The following is a 24,640-nucleotide window of genomic DNA, read 5'->3' as shown; positions in this document are numbered from 1 at the left end:
AAGAAACAAGATGTAACTGGTTTTCAGACTTTTATTAAGGTTTCAAGCTATTGTCACGAAATGAAAATGACCTGGATGCAGGGTCCTATTAGGCCTCAGTTCAACCCAAACACCTCCTCAAACACCAAGCGAGACTCCATCATTGGCCTCTGTTCCCCTGCAGTCCTGTGACTCTCCCATGTCACTCTCCCACTGTCTCTGACCCTAGCGCGGTCTTCCCCAATCATGGACCAGCTCTTGCTAGTGATGATTTTGTTGAATGCTGGGGACAGAGATTGATCAGAAGCAGCAGACTCGTCATTGTTTTTCCCCCACTGTTGTCTGCAGCTGCATTGAATGTTTACGTTTGGTCAAGAAAGAAAAACCCACTGGATAATATTTAACACAACATGACATGAATACGTATAATTTACCGCTGTTAGAAATGCATTCTGTAAGAAAATGGATCTAAATGATGATCCCTGATAATGATCATAATGGATCTAGAGATGAATGAAAGAACTAGAGACTAGACTGGTCTAGAAATGAACGACTGAACTAGAGACTAGTCTGGTCTAGAGCAGTGAGTCTCAGCCCAGTCCTCAGGGCCTCCTGACAGTTCCACAGCTTGGCCCTCTCCTAACACGTGTGGTATGTGGTGGGCCTCACGGACTGGGTTTAGAAACTTCACACTAATGACTTGTCAAATGTGACCACATTTTCTAGTTTTGCTTAGATTACAAATAGATTTCCAGGTTACTGCACTGTGCAAAACTAGGTATGGTTTTCCCTCACCAGGGGGGGCGCCAGAAACACACGTGGAGGTGCAGCAGGAACAGACTGAGTTGAAGCCATAGAGTTCTTCCCACCTAACAATGAGAAAGATCAAAGCGTCAGACAACCCCACTCAGCACCGGTCTAAAGCCCAGCAGCAGTACAGCAGAACCTTCTGACTCCACCTGTGTTTGTTTGGGTTGTAAGTGCAGAACTTGGAAGTTGCTGTTGGAATGTCACGCTTGACATACGTTTCACAGTGGATGTACAGATGCTATTGAGAATGGAGACAAGACATATTAAGAACGTCCAGAGAACGAGGACCAACACAGATGAGACTAGAACATCATCGTACCCGTCTCTGCCATGACGTTATTACCGTCACAGGGCTGCTCCAGAAAACAAAGGCATCCACAGAAAACCTCAAAACATTCTTCTTGTTGCTCTCCATGAATCGTGAACGACTGTTCTTGCTATTAGTTATGCATCTGGGGGTGGGGGGTGGGGTCTTGATCAGAGACACCTACACAATCTGCAGGAGAATTACCTTCATATTGGGATGCAAACAGAACTGCATTACCCGTAGTTGTCTATGATGATGACTTGTGGCTTGGAGAAGGGTGAGATGTTCATGGTCACGTGACAGTTGTGCACGAACAACCTCTCACCTTCAGCCACAGAGGGAACCTTTGCTTCAAAGTACATGGGGTGTCCGATGGTGTAAGCCTCGGAGGGGGGTAGCTTGTTCCACTGAGCTATATAAATCATTACATAAATAAATAAATGAGAACCAATGCACAAGATACGATAAATGTTTTACATATAGAAATTCTAACATTAACGTATGATGAGGACCAGACTGCAAAATACAATCTAGTCAACCTGTTCCTTGGAAAGCTAGCTACCATAGTGCAGTTTAGCGGCTCATGTGCTATCCAGCGATTCCCTGCAGATACACCGAATTGTCTCTTGTGGAGCTAAAATATTCTAGAAGGTAATTCTGAGGGTGCCTGGTCTAGCCACAACCTTTATTCAATTTTCATGTTTTTTTCTCTCAGGAAACACACCTTTAAACAGCATATAGGACCAAAGGATGTTTTACCATCACATGGGGTCAGTGTGACGCTACTCTTGAATTTCATGGGCTTGAAAAGTCTCTGAGATTCCACATGTGGCAGAAAGCCAATTTTGTAGGAGTAGTAGAATCTGTAATAAGAGATATATGTCACGATGGATAGTTTACTAAAATAGTTTAGTACGAAGATCTGAGGGTAAAGCACCAAGCACTAGTGCTACAACACAAAACCAACGGATCTGCTGCCCAGACCATGACCAACCCATCAAACCAACACACGCTTTCAGTGGCAACTCAGCATCATGTTTAACTGTTGCTGTGAAACGTCCACCCACTAGTTGAAGCGAGGAGTAACGCAGTAACGCACAAACGCCATGGTCTTACCTGTTGAAGTGACACTGAATAGGGACAAAGACACTTCTCACCGACCCCGAGGTGGCAACGAGGGTGTAGCGAAGCATGTTCGAAAATACCACTCTGTTATTTATTATCTGCGTTCAAAAACAATCTGCATCACTTTATAATACATGTTATTTATTTAATGAGCCAAAATAATTCGAAACGGAGTGTATTTAAATGTTAAGCTTACCTCTATTTTGGTACCGCATTGGCCCATATCAAAAACAAAAATAATATGGTGTCTTGTCGACCTACTTATATTACACGTTCCTAGTTTCACGTCGTAGTGCGACACCCCAGATCCCAAAGTGAATGTAGGAACGTGCACGCGCATTTCCTTGGAGCTGCACACCGCGCGCGCTGCACCTGTGGTGGGTGAGCGCGAGCGCTCCGGCAGGAGGACGTCCTTCACGCGCTCCGGGAGATGTTTGAGGCCTGGTCCACCTGCTGGTGAAAACTGATCTTTGTTTAGAAGGGGAACTCTGGAATGCTGAAACATTGGAAGGTGTAAATATGGCGACTGGAAGTATTTCTGGTTCTGTTCGTGTTCTGGTAGAATGGAGCTTCTCGACGGCTCCGACATACTGAGCAAAGGTGACAAAAGCGTCGTGCTGCTGGCGTTCAAGCTTTCTTTCACACACGCAGATGAAGAAAGCAATCCCATGAACATGCATACCGAAGGAAAAACCAAACCCATAACAGTTAAGAGACGCTAGAAACGTTCACTAACACTTTGGCTTCCAAACGAACTAGATGTATCCCACAATGCAATGGAACTTGAGCGAATGGTAGGACACCCGTGAGGGCCCTAAAACATCTAAATGCCCCCATAACGTTGGTAACTACAGCTCCCAACAATGTGTTAACGTTTTGTCAGTATAAGTTTAGACCGTTAATACAGTGTCGTGGAAAAGTGTTTGCACCGTTTGAATTTACACACATTTTTCTCATTGTAGTCAGCACAAATGTTTTTCACTTTTCACGTGTTTGGGATGCAAGGTAGTAGAAGTGATGTCATCAGATGAGAAAGTGTGATAATGAAACCAAGAATCACACACACTGTTGTTTCAGACACACTGGTGGTCAGTGAGAATATCGGGCTGCAGTCGGGGGACCAGCACGAGCCTCAGCCCTGGACGGTTTTACCGGCAAGACCGATACAAATATGTCCTTGCTTTTAAAGCCTGCATGCTGCATCAGCTGCATGTTGCGTGAGCATTTATTATTCCAGCAATTGTGAACTAAACTTTCTTGCGCAGACACACAAAGAGGAACTGTGGATGCCAGTTAGTTGCAGCTGCCTCGCTCTCGCTGTTATGAAAGTCACAGCAAAAACACTAAGCGAGATGTTGATGCCCCTGTACCCTGTACCAGCCACGCAGAACCCGCTCTGCACAACTTCACCGTATGACCGGAAGTCTGGTCCTGTCCTTTATAATCAGAATCTTCGGGTCTTTAGATTGGAGTGAATTTACCACTATGCAGGTTGTATAGAAGAAATGTGGATGAAAGTTATTTTGAAAAGTGTCAAAACTGAGAAGTTTTGGACATTGTAAACATATTCACAGGAGTTGACATCCTCCTCAAATTGAATCTGGTGTAACATCATATAGTTCACAGAGAAACACCTAGATGACATTCCTGAGATCTGGAACAATGCATTATGGACAGGTAAATCTGAAGTGGTGCTTTTTTGGCTGACATGAGCTCTATTATATCTGGCAAAACAAATTCTATAGCAACTGTGAAACTTGAATGTTTCAGTTGGTAGGTTGCTTGTTTGGGGATGCTTCCCTATCACTGAGTGAACTCTATACTCTGCTCTGTAAGACAGTTTGAGAATAACAGCAGGTCATCTGTCCATAAGCTGAGGTGCAGGTGGATAATGCAACAAGACAAAGATGCAAAACACACAAGCAAGTCGACCTCACGATGGTTTAAAAATAAGATGTTAAAAAAAATAATAAGGTTTGGCATTGAAAGGAAGTGGGCAGTTGTTTTTTTTCACACAGGGGAATTAAGTGTTGAATTCTTTCACAGTGTTTTTCAGTAACATAGGCCTACTTGTTCGGAGTAGTTTGTAGGTTTAAATCAACAACGATTTATGTTTGTCATCATGATTCATGAACAAATCCAGCTGAAGTAAATACTTGACTGGGACTCACCTGACACAACTGTGTTTAGAGTCACTTAGTTTCAAATGGTTTATAAAATGTAGTTTTGTGGTTGAAGTGAGAGCTAATAGTTTTCACCTGTTGTTCATCTTCAAACGTCCCTGCCACATAATTTAGATTCCCTAGCTGACTTTATCAACTCCTCACACTCACTGATGGACAGTTGACCCATACCTCACTGGATAAAGACTCCATATCATGTTTCCAGAACTCCAGAGATCTTTGGTCTTGCTTGGATACTTACACCTGAGAAGACACAGAGTTAGCAGAACTCTTAAAGCACTTGAAGATATTTCCTCATTAGCATCCACTGCATCTTTGGTTTCCTGTGTAGCACTCTCTTGTAAACTATCAGATTTTTTAGCTAGAGTGATGTCACTCTGCCCTTTTATAGCACTCTCGTCTTTCCTCATTCTCTCTCTCTCTGAGGATTCTGCCAGAATGATTCTGGTCACCTCATCCTCCATCTTTCCTCCACCTTTACCTTCCCAGAAAGTGAAGCCGCCTTGTCAACGTTTGGCTCTTCATCCTCCATCCCCTTGCTGACTACATCAGCTCCTCCATCTCTGAATCAGGATCACGCTGACCTGCAGTCTCATCTCCCATCATGCAACTGCCCATGTTTTCCCAGCATCCTCTTCTGCCAAAGGCTCCTCCATTGTCTTCCAGAAGGGTTTTATACTTGTCCTTTAGTACTGCCTAGCAAGCTTTATGTCTGGTTAAAAGGGCCACTGCTTACCAGTGTTTTCCCAGCATAGGACACAGGCTGATTAAAACAGAACAAGTAAACCAAGCAAGGACCCTAGAAAGGTTGTGGCCTCCTAATGTGAAGAGTGTTCTCTAATTATAATTACTGTCTGTCTTGTACATAACTTCAGTCTCACATCTGGAATTACAACAAATACATACACAGGCATCACCATCAAACCCCTCATACTTGATGATGCTAGATTAAACCTCTCATGCAGACCAGTGTGACTGGGTGGAGCTCGTATACATTTTTACCAATAAATGAACTTTTTTTCATAACCATTCATTCTCTGAAATGTCTGCATAATTTGTCCACATAACTTATCACAGTATATCCTAAATCAAATGAATGACAAGCTATTTGGTTTAATACAAAAATATACATTTATTTCAGCAACTGACACACAAAGTATATAGAATAAAATGTGTGAAACCACCAGAATGCCATTATGCAGCCCAAACACAACTGGTCGTGAGGCTCCTGACCTCCTGAATGCTCCTGACCTCCTGAATGATCCACCAGAGACACAAGGGGGAACCAACTCCATATTAATGCCTATGGACTTAGAATGAGATGTCAAAAAGTTCCTATAGGTAATAGTGGTAATAATGTGTAGGTGTTACAATACTTTGTCCATATAGCTTGCTTTCTAGGTAGTATCAATTAGGATTAATTTGCATGACAAGTTGATTACAATTAATGGTGTTAAAAAAAGTTACCCAGAGTTTCTGATTCCACCATGATGGGGCGAACTGTGGAGCATCAATTTCTGTACATTAACGAGTCACTGAAATCTTGCTCCTTCCTCAGTGTAAGAACCATGTCAGCTTCAAAGTTCATGTTCACAGAGCCGACATGAATGCCGCACAAATCCCCACCTCTCCGTAGTTCATGCTCAAAACATTAAACGACAATCATGCACAGTGAGGAATAGACCAGGTCCTCACCGTTACATGCATAAAGACTGAACACACGTTGATTCTCCAAATATTTCCTACCACTCACCTTCAGGTCAACAGCCAATGTAAGAGTAATGAAATATAGAGAACTTGGGAATAGAAGAATATATCACACCTGTAAACTGGCTGCGTAGATTTGGGTGCTGAGGTTTCCTGTTATACAGACACTGGATGAGCCGTGTTAGTGACTGGGCTCAGATGATCAGTCCCTGGGTCTGGGCAACTTTACTGAAACACACAACCTAATCCTTCATCATCCGAAGAGAAACACATCAGTTTATTCTAACTCACTTAGGGCCTAATGTTCTTTGGGGACATGTCTAGTCTGTATTACTGTAATACGCATCTCTCTATCATTATGGAACTCCTGCGTTCATTTAGGTCGCAGTTTCTTGTGGAGGTAGACATCGAACCTTCTCCCCAAGCACAAGCGAGACTGAACTCCTGCGTCCGATTAAGTCTATTAAGGTGCAGCGGCTCTCCGTCGGGCACGTTTGTTAAGGTTAAATATTTTCCTCGACAACCGGTCAGAACAGTTCCATATCAAAGTAAGGAGCCGTTGTATGTCGGAACATGGGAATAGTGTATAAGGGGTCAACCTGTGGGTGATGAGCTCACTCCCCCGTTACCTGGCGGCACCGAGCACGTGACGAGCCCCTGTGACGCCATAACGCAGGGAAGCGCGTGGCCACTTGTGTCCACAGATGATCTGTATCGATGTAACGTTCAACTTGTATGTTGTATTTTCCACATAAAAAGAGTATCTGGTTGTTGACTAAAGAGCCAATTTTTTACCTTACCAATATTAGCCAAATGGTAAAAATAAACAATCTAAAAGTTTTCTAGTGGAATTGGATCATCATTTCGTCTCCACGTTATTAGATTTTTTTCTAAGCATAAACGTATGAAATATTTACGGCACACATTCTCCTTTATTTGCTGTTCTCGGATAATTATCCAGCCCGCAGGATCGACTCTCCATATAATCTTCACCAGACAATACTTGATGGGTCAGCTGCAGTGTGAGTGTCCTACCTAGTAACCCGTTATATACCAGCTACTCCCTCTGCAGTTTGAAATGACATTTGAACTGATCGTTTCTACTCCTTCTGCTCGGAGTCTCCATTATAATGGCCCGAGGTGCTTGTACTTGACACTTTGCAGGGATGAACTGTGGCGATCTTGAAAACTCACGGTCGAGGCGGCTCCTTTCACGGTATTCCGCATTTCGTATATTTTCAAAAAATCTTGTTTGATTCCATGCACTAATATGTTAAAATAAATACTTTAAAAAACTGCAATAGCATCAAATAATGCAAACTTTATTTGGCTTGCAGGGCAGGAATGTCCATCGTCGCTCCTGAAGGACAGACCTACACTGTTCAGATCCAACCAGCTCAAAGTCTCTGAACGTTACACTCAGGTGTGTATGCAAGGCTGAACACAGTAATGCAGTGATTGTCAACCCAATCCTCAGATCCCACAAGACAGTTCACATTTTTTTTGCCTAGCTCCCACCATGCCTGACCCTGAGCCATTAAAAACGTTGAATATTTGGAACAGGTATACTGGGAGCTGCGTTAGAGCTAAAACATGGACTGGCTGGTGGGCCCAGAGGACTGGATTCAGCCTTGCTCACAATGCAGTAACGTGTCCCGTATGGCCTGTGACCGCCTTTCTTCGGGCTTCACCGGCCTACAAGTGACTTTTTTTCTCACACACCTGATTCAACATTATTAAATATATCTTGCTGTTATATTCAGTCCGATAAGAGCAGGGAAACGACGTGCTTCCCGTCATTGTGGAAGGATACACAAAGTCCTGTTTTCTATCTCTCCATTTGCTCATGATACAGATCTGACTTTATTTTTTTAAAGCAGTGGGAACACATTTTTTGAGCCACTTTCCTACATGTTTGTGGCCACCATGCAACCCCACTGAAAACTGCTGAATGTAGTATTTTTTTTTTTTGTTTAATATAAAAATCACATGTAATGGCACATGTGCAGATCAATGTCCACACATTTCTTAGCACAGAAGTGCTGGCGACTGCCTCAGCCTTCATCACCTGTCCAGGCCAGTTCTGAAGCTCTGATGGACGACGCTCCAGACACCGTCCACACCAACATCAGATATGAGTCGAGGGTTAAGATGAACAGTTGAAGCAAAGCCAAAAGCCAAAGAAGGCAGAAGAGGGCAGAGCAGAGCTAGGTTTACCAAACGCATCAGAACACAAAGAGCATCTTTAAATGGTGGAGCAAGTATTACATAGAACACTATCATTTAAGATGATCTCAACACTACGGTGCCTTTGGGAAACGCGGCTCTGAGCATCGGTGCCGTCAGCGGGAACATAGCCATGGCGCTCGGTCAGAGAGACAATCAAACATGCGGTGTGGGTCCTCCAGGTTCAAGATGGAGAAACACTGCAGTATTAGACATGGCTGGAGATCCCCACATGACGCTGTGTAGGACAGTGCTGGACTCCCAGAACTACACCTGGGAACTTGGGCCACTGTAGGTCTTCTGCACCTACGCTTTATGATAATGGTTTAAAGTTTATAGAAGGGTGTGAATTTATAGTACAAATGACGTGAAAGTTGATGTTGGCTTACCAATCAGATATGTGCCTGTGGATCCACTGCATGTGCACCAGACTCACGTGCTCTGTGCATGAAGCCATTTATTTTACTTTTACTAAATGTCCTTTCCTTTGGAACTTCGAAATTCACCAAGTACTTAAACTGGTGTTGGTTGTCTGGATGGTGAGTAGTGCAAGATCAGCCTTATTAACTAAATCAGTGATTTATCCTTCAGGAATTCTATTTTCAAAAAAACAAACAAAAACCAACAACAAATTAAATAAAAAGCAAAAAAAAAAAAAAAGCAAAAAAAAAAAAAAACCCATAAAAAAACAGAAAAGCCCACTGCAAACATACATACAAATTATATATCAATATTCCTAATATTTTTACCACACTGTTTGGGGGGTGAACAGAGGTATAAAATTGGCACACAAGAAATAATGTAAGTGAATTACAACACTTTCTCTATGGTCAGTGCTGAGTAAACTACATATCTTTTGAGTACATCTTTGAAGCTCTAAAACAGTGAGAAATTAAAGTACTTCTAAAACACTTCTCAATCTACTAGTGTATTTTATCAGAGGCAGTTGTTGAGTAGAGAGGAGATGTCCAACTTTTCTGAGATCTGTTCCCAAAACTACGTGGAACATCTGACCACCAAAACCATAACTTGGTGGACACCCAGATCCACATTTTAGAAACATCACACATTACAACTCGGGTTTCACTACTTTGAACCGCTCACAAATATTTTAGGGTGCTTGTACCAAATACCTTGCGATGCAATGTCAGTGTGATCAACTTCTCCTAAACATGGGATTAGAGGCAACTTTCTCTTTAATAGAGAAACCAAAAAACTGATGATGTAATAATACTTCAGACATGATGTCATGAAGGATGATGTTGAGGAAATACAAAGTAAAGAAGCCGTAAAGGCCGATTACAAGTTTTAACCGGGTATTAACAACGTAAAGACAGCAGTCATCTTCACTGGCGTGAGCAGTGTAAGGTAGTTTTGCAGGTCCTGTTGCCTTCAAGGTCGCAGGTTTGAATCCCAGTCGCAAGAAGCGGCCTTGAGAGACGTTTCATCCTACCGTCGCTGAACCATTAACTGAATGAAGCATGAATGCTATGTACACAAATTACAATGGATGAAGATGTCATCAGTTAATTAAATATACGGCATTGGTCAGTCATACTGAGGCTTGCTTCAAATATGAAGTTCTCACAAGGATTGAATTGTAGTGGATTTCTACACAATTACATGAGGCTTGATTTTAATCTATACATATAATTTACCCCTGTTCAAACTCTAAACCCATCCTGTTCCACTCTGTCCAGTGGCTGACCAATAAATCGAGGCACTTGTTTAATACCATGTTTCCGTTACATAATATAAATGTCAAGCTTTCACCTGTACCAAGAAAGAATGTAAACAAAAAACAGCAGAAAACAGATTCATTTTTTCTTTTTTCTTGTTAAATAGTAATAAATACATGAGATGCAGTGTTTTAATTTTCCATTTTTTCTGAAGCAGGAGGGTTAAAAAGTTTTTTTATTCATTTATTTTATTTATTTATTTATCTATTTATTTATGTATTTATTTATTTATCTGTTTGTTTTCTTTAGCAGCAATCCGAACATGGTTGAGTGACGATAGCAGCCCAGAGAGAAGAAGTTCACTTTTTTTTTTCCTTTTCTTTTTTTGTTGACTTGATGGCAAACAGCACTCACAGAGTGTCGCAGAGGAGGAAGAGGGAGGAGAGACGTGAGAGGGAGAGAGAGAGGGAGGGAGGGAGGGAGGGAGAGAGGAGGCAGGAGATGAAGACCAAGCAGGAGGGCATGAAGGTCTCCTTCACATTTCTGGATTCCACAGCCGTGCTTCATCACCCATCTCCTCCTCCTCCTCCTCCCAAATAACAGGCCAGGAAGAAAAAAAACAATAATGAGCTACAGAGACAGAAAAAGCGAGACAGGAGAGGAGGAGGAGGAGGAGGAGAGAGGAGGAAGGGTGGGGCAAGATGGGGGGGGGGGGGGGGGAGAGCACGCAAGATTTGGCTTAGCATATCCAGAGTTAATACAAATGTGTTCTCATTGTTTTCTGTCCAAAACAAAAGTGAGTAAGAAAAGGAGAGAGAGAGAGAGAGAGAGAGAGAGAGAGAGAGAGAGAGAGAGAGAGAGAGAGAGAGAGAGAGAGAGAGAGAGAAACAAGAGAAGAGGTGAGAAAGTCTGGTAAGATGGTGAAGAAACAAACAACAGGGAAGCATTTTGGTTTTCCTTCTGGCCGAGTGTTTTGTTGTTTCTCAGGACTTTCCTGTATCACTTCCTTCTTTCTGTAAAGATTAGCTAGGTCCCCCCTCACCGGCTCAGAGCAGCGCACATCCACATCGGCTCCGCCCCCTGCTCCGCCTCCTCCACGCGGTGCTTCTCTCACCGTGTTGTGACTACGGTTTTTGTCATTTGCTTTATTTTATTCATAAGATTTGTTTCATAGTTTGAGATATATAAGCCAGTGTGTCAAGCGAGAAAAAGACTGGAAACATAAAAAAAACAAACAAACAAAAAAACACTAAATAACAACAAAACAAAAAAAGTAACAAAAGTGTCTGTGTAAGTCACGGGGGAGAAAATAGTCAAATGAAAACAACTCAATCCCATTTTGTTTGCTTGTTTTTGTGTATGTATATGTCCCTTAAAAAACAAAACAAACTAATAAAAACTATAAATAAAACAACACATTGAATAAATAAACCCAGATGTAAAGCCCCCACCTCTCCGCCCCCCTTCCCCCTCTCTCTCTTTTTCTCTCCTTCTGTAGTGATTCTTAATAAATTAAAAATGTACAATTACCACCCACTAAACTTCAGGAAAAACAAAAAATAAAATAAAATAAAAATAAAAACCCAAGGCCCCCCCCCTCTACTGGACTCCGGCTCACAGACACCAAACCCAAACACGCCTCCCTGGGGACCTCAGAACAGAAAACTGAACAAATATCCAACAAAAAACAAACAAAAAAAATCTCTCACTGAAAACCTATCTTGAAATTACATAAAATCCAATAATATAATAAGAATTACAATAAAAACAAACTTTCTGATACTTTCTGTTCTGACTGCTTCACTCCGTCTCTACGCTGATCCTTCCCAAAAATAAAGTTCTAGTGCCGTCTCCTCCCCTCGACCCCTCGACCCCATGCAAAACAGAAAATAAAACAAACAAAAATCCTTTAATATTTCACAAGTTTATCTCTGTAATTCTGTTGTGTGGCCATGTGTGTCAGAGAGTGTTTTTGTGTGTTCTACGTGTGTGTGTGTGTGTACGTATGTGTGTGCACTTGTGTATGTGGTGTTTTTAATCATTTATGTTTTCGTTAAAATTTTTTGTATGGCTTTTGGAATTTGTTCAAGATTTATCAAGAGTTGGCTGCACTCTGGCTGCTGCCCCCCCCACTCCCACACACGCCCATCATGATGGACTCTTCTGAATCCGGCCTCACGCCCCCGCCCCTGGGCGGGGCGCCGGTCAGCATCCCGCCCCCTACCCCCACGCTGCCCTGGGGCGGGTTGTTATTGTTGTTGCCGGGGTAACACGGGGGGATGTACCCCAGGCCGGAGGCGGGCGCCCCGCTGTCCTGGGCGGGCGGGGCCTGCGGCAGCTGCTGGGGGGGGCCGGCGGGCGTCTGGGGGACCAGGGCCGCTCTAGTCCGAAACGCGGAGAGGCCCAGGTGGATGTTGGAGGAGCCGTACTGACTGGAGTCCAGGCTGGACGGGGGAGGCTGCACGATGGAAGACTGGCCCAGGTGGTGGTGGTGGGTGAGACTGAGCTCGATGCTGTCCTGCATCTGGGGGGAGGACACGGGCATGAGGGCCTGGCCCTGGGGGCCCTGGGGGCCCTGGGGGGTCTGGCCCTGCGCCTGGCTCTGCTGCGCCGCCGGCTGGCGGAGCGAGCGGCCGTTGCCGTGGTGTCCGCCGTAGACCGGGTGGGGGTGGTGGGGCTCCATCATGCCCCCCACGTTGGCGAGGAAGTGGCGTGAGTGCTGGGAGGCGCTGGGCTTGTGCAGGAGGAGCTGAGGGTACGGACCGTCACTACTGTTGGACAGAGGACCCAAACCCCCCTCACCACCGGGCCAGATACGCAGCTGCTGCTGAGATGGAGCCTGGACAGAGGAGAGAGAGAGAGAGAGAGAGAGAGAGAGAGAGAGAGAGAGAGAGAGAGAGAGGGAGAGAGAGAGAGAGAGAGAGAGAGAGAGAGAGAGAGAGAGGAGAGAGAGAGAGAGAGAGAGAGAGAGAGAGAGAGGAGAGAGAGAGAGATCAGCTGGGTCTTATGAACTGTAAGCTGTAACTATTAATAGGTGCAACTTAATAGTGTAACTATTAAGCTTGTACAATAATCAACGCCTTCCAGTACTAACAAAGCAGAAGACTGTTAAATACAAATGAGCTCATTCTGTCACCAGTTCCACGTGTGCTGTGAGCATCCTGACTACTCAGACATCATGTGATCTGCTGGCATTCTGACCAATCACAGCATCATCCTACAAAAACACTATAGCATAATAAAGGTCCGTAGAGTCTAGAAGGTCTTCATCACTCAAGTTCACCGTGTGTTTGGGGTAGGCCTGTCGCGATAATTACATTATCGACTTATCGTACGATAATTTTTTTAACCGCGATCATTTTTGCTGATGTCGATAATTGGCCATTGGGTTTCCACGCAAATTTGTTTACATGAGAATAAACCGCAACTACGTGAGATTTCAGAAAGGCACGCAGTGCTGCTCTCTCGCACCCCCCTCCCCCTTTAAGGGAAGACGAATCTGTGATCAGAGAGCGACACCTACCGGTTAGGAAATGAGTGCAGTACACAGAGAGCGTATGCGTCAATAACAGTGCCTCCACACACACAGGTGGAGATGTGTTAGCTTGCAAATGTATTCGAGGCTAATAGGACTCGAAATTATTTGAAATAATTAGCCTTTTATCACATTATTTAATGGTTGTTTATTATAGTGACCATAGTGCGTGACTCCACCCACCTCGCGCAAACCTCCACGAACGGTGGAAGCGTTTATACTTGCTTTTCTTTGCAGTGGTCTCCGAAACTATATGTGGTTTTATAAATAAATAAACACCCCACCATACATCAAAAACAGGGGAATGAACATTTACCTGATGAATTTTAATGTTGCTTTGTGTTTCAGGTTTGAAAAGTGCTGGAATATGTTCGTTTCACAAACAGTTCTCTTATATTACGTTAACAAATACGAGCCTCTTGTAATTCCAGGACGAAACATGAGAACGAAGACGTTAAGATTGGGCGTTTTGAAAATAAACAACCATTAAATAATGTGATGAAAAAGCGAATAATTTCGAATCATTTCGAGTATATGTATAAATATTTAACTTAATTAAGTTTAATGTGCTTGGAAATATTTAAATGGACCTTGAAAGTGACGTAAAAGTGCTTGAATTCCACCTTATAAAGGTGTATGAACCCTGCAAATATGACTTTGTTCATTGCGCTGAGGCGCGGCGCGCGCGAAGTTACAAAATTCGAGAGGTGCACGACCTCGTGAATCGACAGCGCGTGAGGCCCTTGCGCTACGGGCGGAGCCACCGCGATTACGTCATTTTCCCTGCGCGGACCCTCGCGCCGCGTCAAGTATAAAACCAGGCTTAAACCAGGCTTATATAGCCAAAGAGATGCTACCGTTAAATACGGTCGAAAAGAAAACATTTATAAACATGCTGCAAATATTTGACAAGCAGTATAAACTACCAAAGAAAACCTATATCTTCCAAACTGCCATCCAACCTTATATAATGAAGTGAAAGATGGCATTCTGAAGGAGATTAAAGACACCTCATTTTACTCTGCCATTACAGATATGTGGTCAAGCTCAAATATGACTACAAATAATAATACATTACATTACAGCAAACTGGTGTAATTGTATTATTATGCTACTATATTATTATTGTGGCACATTGTCTTAAAGCTCCTTTGGGGAGCCCAGAAGCAAGAAAACATTCTATAATGGCACTTTAAAATGACAATATTATCGTTTATCGCATTAATTTCTGGGACAATATATCGTTCTGAAAATTTTGTTATCGTGACAGGCCTAGTTTGGGGACTTTGTTCTCTTCAACGTGTCCGTTTTACCATGTTGCTTCACGGAGTGAAGAATCTGAAATTCTCCACCAAGCACCAAACATCTTGGGACTTTCAGCTACATCTCCAAATAACTTTAACCAATAACCTTGAATCATATTTTCATGACCCAATCAAATTTCAGTAGACAAATTCAAGCCCCAAAACACCCGGGGAGCAGAGGGGTGGGGGGCAGGGGGGACCCGTGGACCTGCTCCCTACACCCAAGCAGCCTGCACCGGGGCGGGCCTGTCGAGCACCGGGTTGTCAGCTGTTGGTGGGCGGAGCTGGACAAACTAACACTGAAGCCTCATGGGAGATGTAGTCACCTGTGGGCTCTGCATCTCGTAGTCCGTGTGAGTGACGGCGCTGTTGTAGTATCGGTTGCTGTACCGGTAATTTCGGTTGTCGTTGGAAGAACCGCTAGATCCACCTGGTTGGGGGGAGAGTGGGGAGAGAGAGTCAGGTGGATGAAGATCGAGATGCACGTGAGACAATGGTGAAGTGAGTGTGCTCCATCATTCTGTGTGTGTGTGTGTGTGTGTGTGTGTGTGTGAGAGGAGAACGAACCGGAGCTAGAGACAGAGCTGGTGGTGGAGGTGGAGTGGCTGTGGTCCATGGCTGGGCTTGTGGAGGTGGAGCTGCTGGTGTTGGTTCCTTCGTCCGTGGTCTTTTTGAAGAAGTTGTGCTGCAGGGCGTAGAAGGGCGGGGTCATAGTCCAGCATACGCAGGATCAGATCCTTGAACTTAAGGTAGTCACAGGGGGCGTGGCCTTGCTCACCGGCCCGCCTCCCACCAGGACCTCCTGTCTCCACCCCCAGGATCTCATGGAGGCGTCTTGTTGCAGGGGGCTTGTACTCCTGGGGTGTCACAGCAGGAGGACAGAGAGAACACACACAGAGGCGCTCAGCTCAGTCATCTGGATATGAGGCACAGTCCAGTATTAGATCAGCATGCACTGATATATGGTCATGACAGGGATGGACAGGTGAGAGGGACCAACAGGGAACTGTGAATGGAGTCAAAATAGAAAAACAACAAAACATTCAACATCACTCCACGTAGTAGCACGGGCATCTGTTACGATAGTGCTGAGGGCTCAGACTAATGAGATGTACGTTAGACGTAGGAAAAACCTACGAAAGGCAGGAAAGTTGAGGAGTGAAGAGTTTAGTGCCTCCTACAAGATCTGAGAATCGAATTTTACTTTGTTTAGCTCATGTCAGAGCGACCTTTAATAAACTACACATAACCAAGTTTATGAAACCATCTCATGGTGTTGACCACCACCCCCAGCTGAAGCTGATGGCCCCAACATCTGCTCCTTCTCCCACACTCCTGAATCCTCGCCGCCTCTCTACCTCCACACAGGTGACACCTGAACCCTGGAGAACTTCAGGAGATTCCCAGAACACTAGAGGTGGTGATGGAGGATGTTGACCAGGATGACGTTCAGGTTTTTAAATCCTCCTCTAAACTTTTGTGTGTGTGTGTGTGTGTGTGTGTGGTTTGTTTGTGTGTGTAGGTGCGTGTGTGTGCGGACGGCATGAGTTGGGCGGAGGAGGAGGGATGGGGTGATGAGGTGATGGGGTGATGTCATTAGAAGCAGAGTGTTACTCACACAGGCTGAAGGATATAGTACCTTCTTTATATCCTTGTTCTTCTTGACGGTCCACAGGCGTCAGAGAGCTTGTCGAAAGTACTTGCGTGCTTTAGGGGCCTGGGTCCAGCATGGTGGTTAGGAGGCACCCCAAGAACCTCCACTATCTTATTCATCTGGTCCACCTGGTGAGCAGATGGGAGCAGCAGTGAGGGGACGTCCTGTCTGAGCTCACGCGGGGCGGGCGGGTTACGCCCTGTCTGAGCTCACGCGGGCGGGCGGGTTTACGCCCTGTCTGAGCTCACGCGGGCGGGCGGGGTTACGTCCTGTCTGAGCCCACGCGGGCGGCTGCCCTGTCTGAGCTCACGTGGGCGGGGCGGGGTTACGTCCTGTCTAAGCTCACGCGGGGCGGGCGGGTTACGTCCTGTCTGAGCCCACGGCGGGCGGGCGGGTTACGCCCTGTCTGAGCCCACGCGGGGCGGGGCGGGTTACGCCCTGTCTGAGCTCACGCGGGCGGCTGGGTTACGCCCTGTCTGAGCTCACGCGGGCGGGCGGGTTACACCTTGTCTGAGCTCACGCCAGGGGCGGACTGGCATACATTGCTACCGGGGATTTTCCCCGGTGGGCCGATGGGTTAGTGGGCCGCCGGTAGTTTAACTCGGCCCGTGGAGGAGCCACTGCCGCGCACTGCGGCCCCGGCCCGTAGTCACGCTGCTGTTTAACGGTGTTATTACCTCCCTCGCTCCAGTCAAACTAACCTGCTCAGCGCGGCCGCGGACTGAGCCTGTAAACACATGAACGAGTTGGACCGGGCCGCGGACTGAGCCAGCTGATGCGGGGCTCACGGTATGCAGCGGAGATCAGAAAAAAAACCCAACTTGTCCCAGAAAATTTGGGCCGGACTACGAAAACATACAGCAGTTTAAATTGTAGATAACATGTTATTTTAAATGTACTGCTGTCGCCTCTGCAACGTCTAAGGCATCATGTATAAATTACCTTAACACGGTTAACACGGACGCAAGTGGCGGGTCTTAAAAGGTTCCAGAGCACTGTGCACTGTTTTTTTTTTAAAGCTATTGAAATTCTTAGATTAAAACTAACCACCACAAATAGGTAAGAGGAAGAAATACCCACATTAGAGTTGCAGGTTGTTCTTTAGGATGCACTTTGTGTAAAACAACTTGTTTGGTGGTCTTATGGTGGACTATTTAAAAGCCACTATGTGGCTTTGTAATCATATTATTGCTGGAATTAATATTGTTCATATGACAATAAACGCCGTCATATACACTACGTGCCATGTATAGATTCATATACAGTATACACACACACACACACACACACACACACACACACACATATATATATATACAATATATACACACACACACATACAGAATATATATATATATATATATATATAGTGGGCCAGTCTGTCCAGGAACACTCTCGGGCCACTTTTTCTCCCCAGTCCGGCCCTGGCTCACGCGGGGTGGGCGGGTTACGTCCTGTCTGAGGCCACGTGGGCGGCCGGTGTGTGTGTTGGTTCGTACCTCATTGGAGCCACTGAAGAGCGGCTCGCCAGTGTGCATCTCCACCAGGATGCAGCCCAGTGACCACATGTCTATGGCCAGGTCATAGGGCATTCCCAGCAGCACCTCGGGGGAGCGGTAGAAACGACTCTGGATGTACTGGTAAATCTACAATAATCACAAAACACACAAAGGGGGAAGATCAAAACTTCAAACTTAATAATAAGGAACAAAATTTGGTTAGAAAATACAAAATAAAATTTGTGATTCATCAATGGACAAGGGCTCTAGAATTCTTTCACTTCATGGGCACATTGTGGAGGATTTCTGCATGCAGCAACACTTTTCCGCCACTGGAGGGCAGCAAATACTGGACAGGAGTGAGCTAAAGAGGGTGCAGCACAGCCGCTGGGAATCCGTCCTCCTGCTCTTCACTGAAGCCCATTCCTGCAGCTCAGGAGTCCTGCACAATGTGCACTGATCCCCACTGTATGTTGCAGCAGGGAAACACGTCCTGCCCGTCCTGCCCTCCTGTATATTAGAGGTGACCTGCACACCCCTCTCAACACTCGCTCCTTCTAATCTGCAAGTGAGCGTGATGAAGGGAACATGGGTGTGGTGAACATGGTGTTGCAGCCCTCTCGTGCGCTCACAGCAGGTCGCGGCCGGTCTGCCGTCCCCGTCAGAGCCTTCCGTGCAAACACTAGTGTGGCGGCCCAGGATGTAAGTGTTGGCCAATCAGCACAGGTGAGGGGCTGGGGAGGGCAGAATGCACGCATGTGTGAGCAGGACTGGCTCATCAGCGACCATAACCCCTCCTCACCCCCCCCTCCTTAGTACGTTTGGTAACACGAGGCCAAACGCGAGCCCCCCCACCCGTGACACGCACCCCTCTGGCCGAGCTGGCAGGAGCTGCCAAAGTCCACGATCTTGATGGCGGATCTCTTGGGGTTGCAGAGCAGGATGTTCTCGGGCTTCAGGTCGCAGTGGATGATGCTGAGCTCGGGCGTGGCCAGGAAGAGCAGCGCCTGTGCACAGCTGCTGCGCAAACTTGCGCGTCAGGTTGAGGGAGACGCCGCGGAAGTTAGTGTTGCGCAGGAGATCATACAGGTTGTAGGAGAGCAGCCTCGAACACCAGGCACAGGTGGTTCCGAAACATGAAGTGCCTCTTCAGGTGTACTGCAGAGAGAGAGAGAGAGAGAAAACGGAGTGAGTGAGTGAGTGAGGGGCACAGTGGGCGTGTGCAAGAGAGGAGGAGCTTCTGTAACACATGTGGGAGGAGCTTCTGTAAAGCATGTGGGAGGAGATTCTGCAACTCATGTAGGCTTTTCAACACACCTCGACCCTACAGCAGTGACATGAATTCAGGCTTTCTGGATCTTGCTCAATTAAGAAAACTATTGATTAAATGTTCATCAATGGACATCAATTTTAACATGAACACGAATGAGTGTAACGAGTGAACTCTATTTCTGAAAGGATCAATCGTAAAAACTGAATTCTGGGAAGGTCCCAGCATGGTGACGTGCGAGCGTGTGATTCACCCACCTATATAGTACTTCATCTCAGTGTCGTGTTTGTTCATGAGTTCTAAGAGCCGCAGCTCGATCTGGGCCTGGTTCAGGAAGGCTTTCTTATTCTTGATGATCTTGATGGCTACCACTCCTGCTCGTGGTGGTCGTAGGCTTTCACCACCTGTGGGTGGAGCGACAGGGGAAACGGGTCATGGGAGCAGCAGTAACCATGCGCCTCCGTTTGGGTTACGTCCTCGTCCTCTCCGAGGTGCCCATGCAGGTGCTGAAGGCCGAGGCCCATTTGTGGCCTATTCCAGGTACAGGCACACCTGGGACAGGTAAGGTACACCTGGCCCAAGCGGAAGCTCCGTTATCCTACCTGCTGGTCATCCCAGCCTCCACCTCACCTGTCCGAAGGAGCCCTTGCCGATGAGCGAATCGATCTCGTAGCGGTCCAGCCACTTCTCCCCGTTCTTCACGATGTAGTCGTAGTTGTCGTCGTCGTAGCCGTCGTTGTACACCTTACGCTCCTTCTTAGTGCTGGAGTCCTCGGGGGGAACCTGCTGTGCACGCCGCTTCTTCTTTGTGTAGTACACCTGGGAAAGGGGGCGGAGCATGAGTGCCAAACACAACCGCACCAGGAAGAGCCGTTTGGCACTGGAGCTGGGGGAGATGGGAAGTGTTGGGGTGGAGCTATGGGAGTATGAAGCTGGGGTGGGATGGAAGTGTTGGGGGTGGGGCTATGGGAGTATGAAGCTGGGGGGGGGGGGGGGGGGTGGAAGTGTTGGGGTGGGGCTATGGGAGTATGAAGCTGGGGGGGGGATGGAAGTGTTGGGGTGGAGCTATGGGAGTGTGGAGCTGGGGGGGGGGGGATGGAAGTGTTGGGGTGGGGCTATGGGAGTATGAAGCTGGGGGGGGGGGTGGAAGTGTTGGGGTGGGGCTATGGGAGTATGAAGCTGGGGGGGGGATGGAAGTGTTGGGGTGGGGCTATGGGAGTATGAAGCTGGGGGGGGGGGTGGAAGTGTTGGGGTGGGGCTATGGGAGTATGGAGCTGGGGGGGGGATGAGAGTGTTGGGGTGGGGCTATGGGAGTATGGAGCTGGGGGGGATGGAAGTGTTGGGGTGGGGCTATGGGAGTATGAAGCCTGGGGGGGGGGGGGTGGAAGTGTTGGGGTGGGGCTATGGGAGTATGGAGCTGGGGGGGGATGGAAGTGTTGGGGTGGGGCTATGGGAGTATGAAGCTGGGGGGGGTGGAAGTGTTGGGGTGGGGCTATGGGAGTATGGAGCTGGGGGGGGGATGGAAGTGTTGGGTGGTGGGGCTATGGGAGTATGGAGCTGGGGGGGGTGGAAGTGTTGGGGTGGGGCTATGGAGTATGGAGCTGGGGGGGGGATGGAAGTGTTGGGGTGGGGGCTATGGGAGTATGGAGCTGGGGGGGGGGATGGAAGTGTTGGGGTGGGCTATGGGAGTATGGAGCTGGGGGGGGGGGATGGAAGTGTTGGGGTGGGGCTATGGGGAGTATGGAGCTGGGGGGGGGGATGGAAGTGTTGGGGTGGGGCTATGGGAGTATGGAGTTGGAGTTAGAGCCTCAGAGGTGGAGGTCTGGAGTTGGAGGGTGGAGTTCACACACCCTCATTGATGTGCTTGTAAGTTTTGATGAGATCAACGGAGAGTTTTCGTAGCGGGGCGCCTGGCCGGATCTCGAAAACTCGGGGGGAATCCTCCTCTGTCAGTATGGTCATATCGGACAGCACCTGAGCAGGTGAGAGACGGCAGACGCCTTGATGAGTAGGAGGAATCCCCCAAAAAACACAACACTTCTCTGTGAACTTTGTCATTCTTGAGAATTGAGTTTATAAGATCACTGCTGATAAGTTAATGAAAAATACTTGTGTGCAAATAAAGACTTTCCTATACACTAATTCTTGAATCTGTTAAGTATTAATAATTACAGCCAGTCAAAATGACATTAACTCCATATCTGAATATAAAATGTATAAAGTGCAGGAGGTCCGTGTTGGGACTGAACATAAGACACCCATGTATGGGCACAGGTGTGTACGTGTGTGTGTGGTAGAGGAGTGTGTGTGTAGAGGAGCGGGTGTTGTGTGTGTGTGTGTGTAGAGGAGTGTGTGTGTAGAGGAGCGTGTGTGTGTGTGTGTGTGTAGGGGAGGTGCTGGTGTACCTGCTGCTGTTCGGCCATGGACTGGATGTTACTGAAGGAGGGGTGAGTGTGCTGGCTCGACATGGTTCGCTCAGCGGGGGAGAAGCCGGGAGCGGCAGGCTGGCACAGCGCGGAGGGAGGGGGGCTTGCATCTTGAGCTACTTCCCACCTGCTCAGAGAAGCTCAGGGTTAGACCACCCGCAGGTCAACGCTGCCTCACACTCACCACCCCCTGGGTCAGAGTGCCCATGGCCCATACTGGAGTGTGTGGTCTAAAAGGCTTTCAGGATTCTGCTCAAAGCGGAGCTCCCTGGTCTTCCTCACCCTGGTCTTCCTCTACTGCTGCATTGCTGAGTGAACCGTTACCCTTCCAAATCACGCCCATTTCCCCTGGACCCAGAGGGAACATGACCGCTTGTAGTGGCATCATGGCAGGGTGCTGTAGCTGCAACCTCCCAATGGTGCCACACCTCAGAAACACTCCAGTCAGGATAGCACACTCCCAAACACCACCTCAGAAACACTCCAGTCAGGATTAGCACACTTACACCCAAACACCACCTCAGAATCACTCCAGTCAGGATAGCACACATCCCAAACACCACCTCAGAAACAATCAGTCAGGATAGCACACGTCCCAAACACCACCTCAGAATCACTCTGGTCAGGATAGCACACGCCCCAAACCACCCACCTCAGAATCACTCTGGTCAGGATAGCACACGTCCCAAACACCACCTCAGAATCACTCTGGTCAGGATAGCACATGTCCCAAACACCAGTGTTCTATTTACCATCAATTGTGGCCCAGTTCTGTACCGCACTACACCCTTTGCTCATCCAGAACCACAAAGAAGCTACTAATTACTATAGATGTTATAACAGAGGGACCACAGTGCACACGATATAAGCACTAGTGCAGGACACCCCCCCCCCCCCAAAACAAAACAAACAAACAACCACACCCACCCTCTCTGCATTATGATTGGACACAGTGAACTCCTCACTGTCCAATCACCTTCACAAGGGTCCCTAACGTTCTTAGAAACCTTCAGCTGTTTACCATAGAGGAGGAAGAACAGATTCCAATGTGCATTGTTTCTGTGAGTGTCTATAGGGACTCGACCTCAACACTTTACAGAAGGTTTGGGTTAGTCAAACTACAGAACCATACAAAAGACCCATGGAGAACCTGACCCACAAATTACCAAATATGAAGAACTCACATTTTTGGTGGATAATAATACACTAATAATAACACTACAGGATGAAAAGCAGTAATGTACTACGAAAGTTTAATGTTTGCCTGGGCTGCTGAAACAGACTGTAATGTGGTACAGGAGGGTAAGTGATATGGGTGAGGATGCGATATTCTGTGGGCGGACATTTTTATTGGAGCTTCCTGTGGCAGATAAGCGAAGAGTAACAGGGCCGAAATTTATCAGCAACACATTACAATGGGAAATCAATGGGCAGTGTTTAAACAAAGAGCAACACGACACATACACCCACATCACTCCACAGTCACCCCACCCCAACCTGTACACTGGTTTCTCAAGTTTGAGGAGCAGTTCCATAGTTGATGTTGGGCTCTGTTCCACACGAAGAGCTATGGAGGAGTTTCTTGCTCGGCCCCGAGGACACATTCACACAGCAACAGTGATGCTGCACAGTGCTGGGCAGAAATACAGAATCACACACACAGTGTGCTGAGCTGAGCCATTTCTGCTGCTTCTTTGATTCAGCACAAGTGTCTCTCGGTTATTTTCCTCACTCATTTTTTTCCCTGCACATTGGCTTCATTTTGGGGAGATAAGATGACTGTTAAGAGGGGTGATGTGTTGGGTGTCACGCTGGCCCTTTAAATGCTGAAGTGAACACATTGAGAACTTCCTGAGTGTGACGCCCCCCCCTCCTCGACTCTGATTGGCAGAAGAACCCCCCCCTTCTGCCTCCTGATTGGCTGCCGGTATCCAAGGGCTGGGCGGCGAGGTTCTCTATAAAGAACCTGGTAGCTTGTGCTTGTATCATCAGCAACCTTCCCACAATGCTATCTCCCCTTCCTCCTTCCTCCCCTCCTCCCCTCCTCCTCCTCCTCTCTCTGCCCGTTACCTGTCTCTGGCCAAAGCACTTACAGAAAAACCTCCACCCATTGTTGGGAGTATTGCTCATATCACTACAGTGTAATAAGGTTAGAAACACACAACAGCGTCTATAGGAGCAGCTCAGGTGTCTGGGCACAATTTATTATCACTTACACAAGGTGTGAAAACCACAGTAGTTTAAATAATAATCAGGTGTTGCTGGTGCTGAAGAAACCATCCTACACAGCATGGACACACACAACAAACCCCCCCCCCCCCCCCCCCCCCCCCCCCCCCCCCCCCCCCCGGATGACCAAATACAGCTGCCAGCTGCCAATCAGGATGTTGCCATGGCAACAGATCAGCCTACTACCCTGTCTCTAAGGCACTGCAAAAGGCGGGGGTGGTGAGTGGGGAGTGGAACAGCTGAACAGTGCCCCGCCCCCCCCCCAGATGCCCCCCCCCCCGGCCCCTGGCCCCCCGCCGCCGACCCCGATCCTGTTCCCCGTTAGGGGGTAACACAAACCGCACCGCCACAGCCAAAGTTGGACAGCCACAGGAGGTGTGGGGGGGTGAGGGGGTGGATGAGGATGATGGGCAGCGAGCTCAGAAGGTGTCACTAATTAACACGGGGGGGGGGGGGGGGGGGGGGGGGGGGGGGGGGGGGGGGGGGAGAATGATGACAAATATTGCCCTCAAGCTCAAGGATGGGTTTATCTGGTTAGGTGGTGGGATTCTAATGGTTAGCAATGATTTAACTGGTTAGTGTGGGATTCTGTGGTTAGTAATGATTTAACTGGTTAGTGTGGGATTCTGTGGTTTAGTAATGATTTATGCTCCTTCATACTTCATAAAGTGGCTCATATGATGCATAATTGAGCCACTTCTTATAAT

General features: G+C 47.2%; 2 protein-coding genes across 2 annotated transcripts in view; both read right to left on the bottom strand.

The window, feature by feature from the left end:
* Positions 1-17: 17 nt before the first annotated feature.
* zp3d.2 (zona pellucida glycoprotein 3d tandem duplicate 2) lies at positions 18-2,810 on the bottom strand. The gene is made up of 8 exons (XM_077013522.1): positions 2,418-2,810; positions 2,213-2,319; positions 1,856-1,959; positions 1,334-1,508; positions 1,109-1,241; positions 939-1,027; positions 775-848; positions 18-262 (listed from the first exon to the last, which is right to left on the bottom strand). Exons 1-8 carry the CDS (start codon positions 2,808-2,810, stop codon positions 96-98), a joined length of 1,242 nt encoding a protein of 413 aa, XP_076869637.1. The 3' UTR covers positions 18-95.
* Positions 2,811-7,412: 4,602 nt separating this feature from the next.
* The window catches only part of dyrk1b (dual-specificity tyrosine-(Y)-phosphorylation regulated kinase 1B), a 45,245-nt gene continuing 28,017 nt past the window's right edge, over positions 7,413-24,640 (bottom strand). Inside the window, 15 exon segments of the mRNA XM_077013254.1 lie at positions 7,413-12,855; positions 15,182-15,285; positions 15,423-15,559; positions 15,561-15,712; positions 16,474-16,584; positions 16,587-16,637; positions 18,009-18,156; positions 18,879-19,015; positions 19,017-19,112; positions 19,114-19,166; positions 19,536-19,646; positions 19,649-19,682; positions 19,909-20,099; positions 21,132-21,252; positions 21,684-21,828. Coding sequence (XP_076869369.1) covers positions 12,112-12,855; positions 15,182-15,285; positions 15,423-15,559; positions 15,561-15,712; positions 16,474-16,584; positions 16,587-16,637; positions 18,009-18,156; positions 18,879-19,015; positions 19,017-19,112; positions 19,114-19,166; positions 19,536-19,646; positions 19,649-19,682; positions 19,909-20,099; positions 21,132-21,252; positions 21,684-21,746 — 2,253 coding nt within the window. The 5' untranslated portion in view covers positions 21,747-21,828 and the 3' untranslated portion in view covers positions 7,413-12,111.

This window comes from Brachyhypopomus gauderio, chromosome 7, assembly GCF_052324685.1.
Source record: "Brachyhypopomus gauderio isolate BG-103 chromosome 7, BGAUD_0.2, whole genome shotgun sequence".
NCBI lineage: Eukaryota > Metazoa > Chordata > Actinopteri > Gymnotiformes > Hypopomidae > Brachyhypopomus > Brachyhypopomus gauderio.
The sequence above is the reverse complement of the archived record's forward strand: the minus strand, read 5'-3'. Positions and strand labels throughout refer to the sequence as shown.

Excerpts from the sequence above, each read along its gene's own strand:
- zp3d.2 (XM_077013522.1), bottom strand. The coding sequence starts at position 2,810 with ATGTCGGAGCCGTCGAGAAGCTCCATTCTACCAGAACACGAACAGAAC. Across the intron at positions 1,028-1,108 it reads TAACGTCATGGCAGAGACGG|CATCTGTACATCCACTGTGA; the intron begins GTACGATGATGT and ends CATTCTCAATAG. Across the intron at positions 263-774 it reads TGTTTCTGGCGCCCCCCCTG|CATTCAACAAAATCATCACT; the intron begins GTGAGGGAAAAC and ends CTCTGTCCCCAG.